Genomic DNA, 9537 nt, shown 5'->3' with positions numbered 1-9537 from the left:
CCCCCCCCCCCCCCCCCCCCCCCCGACTGCAGTTGCGTTGCGCATTGAGAATAGAAGTTGCGCCAAGCTGGTGGAGACCTGATCCGGTTGCTAGCTCGTGAGAGTGGACTTGACATGCCTTTGAGAGCGACAGAGAGGCGCGTTTACTTAATGCTTGACTATGCGCGCCAAGCTCTCACAGACAATCCAGATGCATCGCACCCCGCTACAAACCTTCGAGGGGGGTACATCATTCTTGCGCCGCATCTCGATGCTCGAACTGCTCCACTAAGAATTGCCGTCCATTCGCCAGATTCGAATCGTTCCGTCTTGATGATAGCTGCACAACGAGCCATCCCTAGCCTGATCCACGCCCAAACAAGCAGAGCCCGTCGGATATTCTGCCGCACTTCCTTCTCGTGCATCTGCAGTGCGAGTCGCAGCAGCCGTTGCGCTCGAATTAGAGTTTAGCTTCCAAAGTAGGGGACCCGCTTGCTCGGAGCCGCTCAGAACTCCTATTGGGTCAGCAGCAGCAGCAGCGGCGGTGTTCTTGACAGGGCGCACAAAGATGGATCGAAAGGGAGATTTTGGATTGGATTGTTGGTGACCTATGAGGGTCTTTTGCAAAGTCCCATCGCTTGTGGAGAGGAGGTGATGGGCTGCTCTTCGCTGAGAAGAAGTGGAGATGAGCAGAGATGTCGATGTAGAGGATAGCGAGACGATAGGAGCTGCAAAGGGCATGAATGTGCGTAGCATGAGCGAGATTGCGCGTGCTTGGAGGGAACCCGCATCGATCGAATATCGCGGGAAAAAGGTGGGGGGAGGATGGGGACATCGTCAGGCTAAACTCACCGGCTGCTACGTCTTCTGTCATCTGACCCATCCTCGCATCGTACGTCCTCACAACCCCTTCCATTCCAGCAGTCCTGAAGATTCCTCCGCTCACATCCAAGCAAAAGATCGTGTCCTTGGATTCTTTGAGCTCCATGATGGGTTTCCAAGCACCGCTAGCCCTTAGGTCGTACAAGCGACACCTAGCATCAAAGCCAGCGGCGAGCAAGAGCGAATCTCCCCCTGTCAAGCCGGGTGCGCCGGGATTGTTGTTGTTGGTGGAAGAAGAAGAAGAAGAAGCACCAGCAAAAGCCAGGGCGTGTACAGCTCCTGTATGTGCGTTGAATCTCCTCACCACACCACCGCTCTGCACATCCACAACATTCACGCTACGATCCATTCCAGCTTGAGCGAAAATCTTGTCAGAAGGTGCCAATGCTAATGCCAAGACGGCATTATTGGCAGAATCGTACGTCTTGATCCCTTCGTCTACTTTTCCCTTTTTTGCAATCACTCCCAAGCTTGATTCGGGGGATATGCTCGATGCAGGAGGCGAACGAGTGGAGAAGAGACGTACTTGTCGGTCGGAGGAGGCGCTGAGGATGTAGGCGGATCGACTGTTGAAGAGCGCGGCGTTGATGGGCCCTGTATGCGCTCGAATGACATTGGTGCAGGTTGTGGGGAACCGACCAGACAGACTTGACGGTGGCCACGACGCTTTCGCTTCGATGTGGTCCATTGCTACAAATATGGACCGACGGGGGAGGGAGAGCGGCAGGACAGTATGGGAATGGGTGGGTTGCGGGAGGTGCACAAATAACGTCCTAGACGTGGGCGGATGAGAAAAGTCTCGACAGATGTCGATGCTGTGAAACTTGAAACGGGGGGTTTTGGACAAGTGTCAAGCTCGAGCAGGCTTGAAGAGAAGAGAGAGCAGTCTAGCTAGACGTATAGCGAGCGATCTTTGCCCCCATCCAGATAACTTCGCGCCACACGCAATCCTGGCAACGAAGGCTCTGCCTCGTTCGCACGATCGACGGCTCCCGCTCCACCCACCCGTGTCCCGTGGATGCGTTTTGACCTCTGCCGCGATCCTCGACCTAGCAGGGAGAGGCGAGCCTCATGAATCTGCTTTCTCTTCAGATAGATAGACGATTGAACCTGAGGCAACTCGTGCGCCCACGAAGAAGTGGTGACGCAAAAGATCGCATCTCGATCGAGGGAAGAAATAGTCAAGTCTCTTGTGAGACCACCATTCAACATTTGATTCACAAATTCATTTGTGATTTCATATCAGTCAAGTCAAGAGTTTCAGAATTCAGATTTTGTTTCACACGGGCTCACGTGTCGTGACCGCGGGGTCACGCTTCCCGCTTAAAGCTTTGCTGGTCGCCATGCTGCACGTGACGGCAGCAGTGTGCATGGCATGCAGCGCGATCGAGGGCGCGTCGTGCTGATTGATGTGTCGCGAACTGCAGCCTGCCGCTGGATGAATCTCGAAAGCACGGAATGAAACGATCGAGCGATGGCTGCTTGACAGAAGGGCCGCAACCACCAACCATCACGATTTACCGCTTCCCCGAATCATGCATCTGCACAAAGCCCCAACTGCTTTCTTATTCTCTGCCTAATTTGGGGCAACCTTGACGATACGCATCCAAAGGTCGAGCGAGCGAGCGCATCTTGGCCGCTCCTCGCACGCATCGATCGAACATGCCATCCGCAACTACGCGCAGTTTTGCAGGCATTGCAGGTGGCTCTTCCAACCAGTCCCTCCCTACCAATGGGCAAGCCGTAATTGCGAATGGGAGGGGAGATGTGGAGATGGAACAGGAGCAAGAAGGAGAGCAAGAAGGAGAATGGGAGGAAGGAGATGAGATCCCAGAGGATGAGTACGAGATCGAGGCGATCCTCAGTCACGACAAGGGAAGATTGGAAAAGGTGAGTCGTTCTTCTCGCATGGCAAGTGGCGGCGTTCATGCGAATGTGCGCGGGAAGCTTGTACGGATACCTTTTACTGACCGCTGCAATCCCGTGCATCTGCTCGACTCCACTCGCATCGACTGTTTGGGGGGGACTGTGCAGGGCAAATTGGCATACCTTGTCAAATGGAAAGGCTATGGGGAGGAAGAGAATTGTTGGGTGCGAGAGGAGGATGCAGAAAATGCGGCAGATATGCTTCGAGAGTATTGGGAGCGCAACAAGTCCAAAGTGGAAGTGGTGAAGAAGAAGACTCCTTACAGCGGGTCTGCACTCCAGAGCGAAGTCGATTCCAGCACAGCCAATGGCAAGAAGAAAGGTAGACAGAGCAAAGCGGATCATTCCGTCGCTTCCATGCCTGGAATGTCTTCCTCTGCTGCTGTCGCGTCGACGCAGCAACATGCGCGCAAACGGGCAAAGCCGAATGCGCACAATGCGGCGATTGATGCCGCTTTGGAACAAAAAGAGGCGGGCAAAAGAGCTAGAAGAGCAAGACAAGGCGCTCTGAGCAGAGTGGTCGCAGACGATCCTTCGGACATTGAGAATGATAGCGGCATGGATGATGCGGAGCTGGAATCGAGATTCGGCGCAGACGAGGTGGCGAGGAGGAAGAGGATCAGACAGGCTAGAAAGTACGAAATGTTGGCGGATTGGGAAAATGTGGTGAGGAATGTGGACACGATTGAAAAGATGGAGGATGGCAAGCTGGCTGCTTTTCTTGTATTGTGAGTAGCAGAGGCCGAGCGCGTCCGTCATGCGGCATGCGTCGTCAGCATCGTCGTCGTGGTGCTTTGTTCAGCTGGACGAGCAGTCTTTTCACCAAACGCATAACCTACCTGTTCTAAATGCAGCGAGAATGGCGAAAGACACTGCTACACCACTGCAGTCACGAATCACCGATGTCCTCAAAAGGTGCGCAGGCAGCGTTGGAAATGCAAAGATCGTTACGCACACGGAACTGATTCATCATTCATGACTCACGTTGCACAGATGATTGAATTCTACGAGTCCAAGCTTCGTTTCAAGCCCATCGAACCCGAAGGTGAGCAGAGCTAAATTGGCTTCTTACTGCTAAAGGAGATCGTGGGAAGGGGCTATGGCTCACGAGCTTGTCTTTCGATCCCTTCAGCTGCCGAAGAACGACAACAGGCGAGAGAGCGAGATAGGTCATCACGAGCTGCTGTACAGGACGAAGAGGCTCGTCAATTACAAGCTGCAGCTCAAGCGCAGGCCGAAGCGCAGGCCGAAGCGCAAGCTCAAGCGCAAGCCGAGGCTCAAGAGCCAGCCATCGACGATGCTTCAGCTCCTGCGCCGGCGAGCGGAGGTGATGCGACTGAGCAATCAGCTGAGGGGCCATCAGCTCCGACAATGCTGTCTCAATCCGCTGGCGATCCAGTCGGAGCACCCGAATTTGCCGGCATCAGTGGGGCCGGTGCGGATGTGGAGGCCGACGCAGATGCGGATGCGGATGCTGAAGCGGATGGGGAGGCGGGTGGAGATGCGGAAGCAGAGGGCGATGGAGATGCGGATGCGGAAGCGGCAGATGCTCAATTAGGCGCTGAGCAAGGAGGTGCACACTTGAACGAGACGCCTTCGGGGTCAAATGGAATGGAAATCGATGCGTCCCTTGCAGCACCAGCGCCCACGATCTCGATGCCGGGTGCGCAACCTGCAGCAGCAGCAGCAGCAGCTTCTTTGGCGATGCGAGAAGAATCGGAGGAGGAGGAGGAGAGGAATTTGCAATCTTTTGAAGATGCTGCTGTTGGGGCGTCTTTGGGCCAAGAGACGGCGGCAGAGGAGGAAGTGGAGCGTGGGAATGCTGTGGATGTACAAATGGGAGGGGCAGAATGAGGAGAGGCGGGGGGATACGTGTGGCGCGGGCTGAATGCACCTGTTGCGCTGCGTCGGGCGAATTGGGAATTGACAAACACAAACCCCGCTATATAGCTCTCTCTCGCCAATAAACACCCTCGCATCCGATTCGGAGGGAGGGAGGGGGGGCTGGCCAGTCTCAAGTCTTCCGTCCCCGGCCCCACCCGCTTCATCCACCGAGCGTCTATTTGACCCTTTATATCTTGCAAGAACAAAGACGAGACTTTTGTATTTACGCCGTACTCGAGCCAATCAATCCGGGTCACGAAAATCAAGTGCTCCATGCGATTCGATCTTCTCATGGATGCTTGCTCGAGTCGAGCGATGCGTTGCGCGTGCTGACGCGCACGCTCCACACACACAGCCTCTCAAATAGATGAGTGCGATCAAAGCGAGGCAAGGAGGAGACGGTAGAATTTGACATGCTCAAAAGAGCAGCAAAAGAAAAAGGTTCGGGGTATGTGGATTGCTCGGAGAAAGCAATTCGAATGGAGCTTCGTTGAGAAAGGGAGAGAGAGAGAGAGAGAGAGAGAGAGAGAGAGAGACAGGCACCAAAGGGGACGCCTGCCTGCTCGCTTTTTGTCGTTTGGGTTCAAGCAAAAGACATATCTTCCGACTGATCCATCGGAGGGATCTCGTGCTCCAAATCCCCAATATCCTGCGTCAACCACCTACTGCTCTTGGTGTTGGTCATGAGCGCTTCGATCTTGCCCGTCAAGTCCTCCATATCCGTCGAAACGTCTCGTCGATCCCTCTTCAAAAAAGCAGCCGTATCCTGGCTCACCGATCGACGAGACTTGCCAGTCGCCGCGCCGACAGTGCCCAAAGTCGGCCTTTTGGACGCTGCTGCTGCTGGCGAGTCTGCTAGACCGGAGGAAAAGGTCACGCCGATGGGTGCGGGTGTGGCGGATGCGCGTCTTTCGCGCACCGGAGACGCGCCGCCCACGCTCATCCCGCTCGGCTTGACGGGCGAACGCAGCTGGTCCACCCTCGCCGACACCTGGTTGCTGGCAAGATGCACAAGCCTGTTGTTGGCTTTTCTAGACTTGATCAGACCCCTATTCAAACTAGAGATGAGCCTCTGATTTTCTTCCTCTCGCTTTTCCAGCTCCACGATGCGCTTGGCCAACGCTCTAGGCTCTTGAGCCATCAGATCCAGCTCCTTGTCTTGCGCTTCGCAGACCAAATCCAGCTCTCGTACTTGTTGCTGCAGACGCGCAACCACGGACTCTTGCATCGATTGGTCAGACGGGTTCCACCCTGCCGGCAATGTCGGCACAGATGCGAGCTGCTGCCGTAGCTTTTCAATCTCGGTCAAAGCAGCAAGCAGCTTGGCTTGCACGACGCCTAGTGGCTCCGACGCTGTGTCCATCAGCTGCATAGGAGCACGTCTTGGGCTAGTCAGCACCTCTGCACCCGAGAGCCGACCAACACTCGTGACTCTGCAACGGGCCAAACTCACCTCGTCTTCCTCGTCATCCACCTCTGCTTCGTATTCCTCATCACTCTCGTCCCCCACTTCTCCTCCACCGCGAATGTGGCATTCTCGAATCTCTGCCAATCGCAAGGTGATTTCTGCAACTTCGGCTTTCGAAGCTCTAGAGCTGGATCCGGTCCCATTTTGAAGGGACTGCACCTGAGCACGAAGCTCTTCCGCTTCGTCTCTATACCTCACCAAGAGCGCCTGAGCTTCCGCGTTCAGCCCGCCTACCGCATCCACCTCATTTCGACGAGCATGCAAGCTGACCTTTTTCACCCTCTTCGCAAATGCCAGCGTGCTGAGACTCTCGTCGACAGCCGTCGGAGAAGGGTTGACGGTGCACACCACAGCCACTCGAGCGTTTCCGCTCAAGCTATTTTGAAGGATGCGCGTAAGCTTTGAATCTCTGTACGGCACGTGTTGGCTGAGCACATCGCCGCCTCGACTGGCCAAGACGGATCGTTCTCCTAATGCGTAGATGACTTTGCCCAAAGTCAACAAGCTCTTGTTGATGTTTGCTCCTTCAGTTCTTCGGTCTGTTCCCTGAGAGACGTAGCGCTCAGACCCAGCCAAATCAATCAGGCTAAGCTCCGAGACGCGGACCTTTTTGCCAGACCGAATGTCTTGACCTCCAACGAAGCCGTTTGCATCTCGTTCCCAGCTTTCGATTGTGAGCTTGAAGCCTGATGAGGACATCGTAGCATTGTCTCTGCAGTCAGCGACGAGTTGCGCACAATGATGATGCGAGCAGCATTCGAAGCTCAGACTTACAGGTGTGGCTTCTGCTACTACGTTCGTTCCAGTCCGTAGCGCCAACGTGTCTATTCGCCTGGCCTCTCGCTAGCAGGTCGCGCACAGCAGCCTGCGTTGTCACGACCTCTTCCCTGAGCGGTGCTACAAAGGTTCCGCGTCCGCCTTTTCTATTGTCTTGACGTATTTGAGGTACGGCGTCCGGGTCCAACAAGTCCTTGACAGTTTCATTGTGAATTTCCAAATAGCTGGCTCTCAAGAGCCATTCCCGCGTACGTTCGCTCTGACTGATCCCCCTAAACACGTCGCGCACCGCCCTGGGAATGATGCCTGGCTCCGTACCCGCATCGTCGCCGCTCAGCGTAAACGTCTTGCCGCTGGCTGTTTGACCATAGGCAAAGATTACCGCATCGTACCCTCCCAGCGCTGCACGAACCAGAGGCCTCGCCACAGAGACGTACACGGGTCTGTTGGAAGAGCCAGTGTGCACACCGTCAAAGTAGAAGGGCTTTTCGGCACCTGGCTGTACTCTAGCAGCTGCCAAGTCGGGTGCAAGGCTCATCGTCGAGGTGAAGGGCATGGGCACCCACGCGCACTTTTCAGACGCGCGAGGAGGACGCAAGCTGCAGAAGGACGAAACAGTTGCTTCGAGAGTCAGCAAGTCACGTCTTGCATTGATCACTGATCCAGTGACTATCTTGCCCCTCATACTCACCGCACATGCACCATGACGCTCTCCTTTACGCTTGCATTGTCATCGTCTGCCTCCTCGACTTCGTCTTCATAGTAGAAGCTGCTGTCGCCGATGTCATCATCCAACTCCCCCACAGCAGGGACGGTGACGATAGCAGCGCTCCTTCGACCTTTGCGCGACGTGTCCACACCAGCAGCGCTAGGGGTCGCGGGGACGTATCTCTGACTGATGCCCAATCCGAGATTTGTAGCATTGTGTCTGGGTGTCGTCATACCCCTTCGAGAGGACAATCCATCAGTAATTTTGGCCTTGAACTTGTTGGGAGATGCCGGCCTGAATTGAGGTGTCGACTCGTTTGTAGGTGTGCCATTGGCACTCGAAGGTCGACTTGTTCCACGCTGACTCGGCACCAGCATAGCGGAAGCGCGTGGAGTAGTGATGGTGCGCAGCGTAGGGGTGTTGGATCGCGCGCTGCTTGCTGGAGTGGAAAGAGGAGGTGCTGCTGCTCGACGAATTGCTCGTCTAGCTTCCAGCACAGCGCTGTTGCTGGTGCCGTACGTGCTCGCAGACAGCGAGGCATGCTTAGCCCTGGATATGGAAGGCGTTTCGGATGCATTGGAGTTGCCAATGGAGTAATTTGTGGAAAGCGGTCGAGAGCTCGTGCGCGAGGGAGGGCGCACTCCTCCAGCTGGACCATCCGTCATCTCGCGATCCGTCGAAGAGCTGTGAGCTCTCGAAGGTGAGACAGAGGCGGGAATGCTAGCTGGGGAAGAAGGCGCAACTGCTGCAAATTTGGATGCGGAGCGGATGCGAGCTGTCGGCTTGAAGCCGCGTCTGGGTGTAGGTGGGGGAGCAGCGGTGGACTCTGTTGATGACTTTGAGCCGTCCTTGAAGGTCTGAGAGCGCAAAGTTCGCCGGAGCGGTAAGGGACTGCCTTGATCCTGGGAGCGAGAGGAAGCGGAGGCCTTGGGAGTGTCGGGTGAAGAATGGTAGTCCAAACCTCCACCGCAGTGCAAAGGACGATCTTCTGGGGCTGCGCGAGCTCCTCGCGGGGACGCTTGAAGTCTTGACGAAGGCCTGCTGGTGCTGTCGGTGTGGTAGGTGCTGCTGCTGCTGCCGCTACTGCTGCCACCGCCGCTCTCTGACACGTCTGCTCTCTTGCAATGTCTGCTGCTGGCTGCTGTAGAGGAGCTCATTACCACGATGGATGTATGCATGCATGCACACGCCTGCTGGTGTCGAACGAGCGAGCGTTCAGCGACTCCAGCAAGTGAGCGTTGCGCAATGCTCTACGCGCCCGCGTGTTTGGAACGTACCTCGCAGTCTGTGTGCAGGCGCGAGACAAGCTTTGCACAGACCAACACTTTGCCGTGCGCAGTCTTACCGCACGGGCGTTTGAGTTTGTATACGTGTGCTGCTGCTGTATGCTTATATAGATCCGGAGCGGTTCAGCAACGTCCAGCGACGATCACAGAGCAGCGTGGGCGGTGATGAATGACGGTGGTCGTGATCACATCTCTAGCCGCCCCACATTGAGATTCGACGGACGCTTCAATTCATTGGTATACAGATCTACATCCACTCGGACTGTGACTGCTTCTAAGCCAGAGCCCAAGCAAAGAGCTTGCTTGCACCTGCACATGTTTGTGATCAGCGCATCCCAGCGCATCCAGCGAGCTGCAATCTGCAGATCCATGCAGCTCGTCGATCTCGTCATGTCACCCTATACTTACTGGTCTGAACAGCGGCTAGCACCAGAGGCTCGAAGAGTCCTCAGCGGGGTGCAGCATGTGTGCGCATGATCTCGCTCAACACTCATGGACTTACCTGATCGACAGCAACGTCCGTCAGTCCGAAGAATCACCGTTGCGGACCAGATTGCGCAACCAACCACGGCAGCAAAGCCGCGCCGCATGACGCGCGCTGGATGCGCGCGGTGTGATGGATGTTG

The 9537-nt window shown here is 55.7% G+C and overlaps 3 protein-coding genes across 3 annotated transcripts; 1 reads left to right on the top strand and 2 right to left on the bottom strand.

The window, feature by feature from the left end:
* Nucleotides 1-21: 21 nt before the first annotated feature.
* On the bottom strand, nt 22-2042 carry IE81DRAFT_318484 (WD40 repeat-like protein). Its single transcript, XM_025512607.1, has 2 exons — nt 832-2042; nt 22-707 (listed from the first exon to the last, which is right to left on the bottom strand). Exons 1-2 carry the CDS (start codon nt 1547-1549, stop codon nt 268-270), a joined length of 1158 nt encoding a protein of 385 aa, XP_025366238.1. The 5' UTR covers nt 1550-2042; the 3' UTR covers nt 22-267.
* Nucleotides 2043-2358: 316 nt separating this feature from the next.
* On the top strand, nt 2359-4927 carry IE81DRAFT_326904 (hypothetical protein). Its single transcript, XM_025514943.1, has 5 exons — nt 2359-2751; nt 2896-3515; nt 3642-3702; nt 3781-3832; nt 3920-4927. Exons 1-5 carry the CDS (start codon nt 2524-2526, stop codon nt 4639-4641), a joined length of 1683 nt encoding a protein of 560 aa, XP_025366237.1. The 5' UTR covers nt 2359-2523; the 3' UTR covers nt 4642-4927.
* Nucleotides 4928-5155: 228 nt separating this feature from the next.
* On the bottom strand, nt 5156-9130 carry IE81DRAFT_326903 (kinesin-domain-containing protein). Its single transcript, XM_025514942.1, has 4 exons — nt 7608-9130; nt 6914-7515; nt 6125-6825; nt 5156-6037 (listed from the first exon to the last, which is right to left on the bottom strand). The coding sequence occupies exons 1-4, from the start codon at nt 8801-8803 to the stop codon at nt 5255-5257; spliced, it is 3282 nt and encodes a 1093-aa protein (XP_025366236.1). The 5' UTR covers nt 8804-9130; the 3' UTR covers nt 5156-5254.
* Nucleotides 9131-9537: the final 407 nt, after the last annotated feature.

This window comes from Ceraceosorus guamensis (assembly GCF_003144195.1).
Source record: "Ceraceosorus guamensis strain MCA 4658 unplaced genomic scaffold IE81scaffold_148, whole genome shotgun sequence".
Classification (NCBI taxonomy): domain Eukaryota; kingdom Fungi; phylum Basidiomycota; class Exobasidiomycetes; order Ceraceosorales; family Ceraceosoraceae; genus Ceraceosorus; species Ceraceosorus guamensis.
This window is presented reverse-complemented; position numbering and strand designations above follow the sequence as displayed.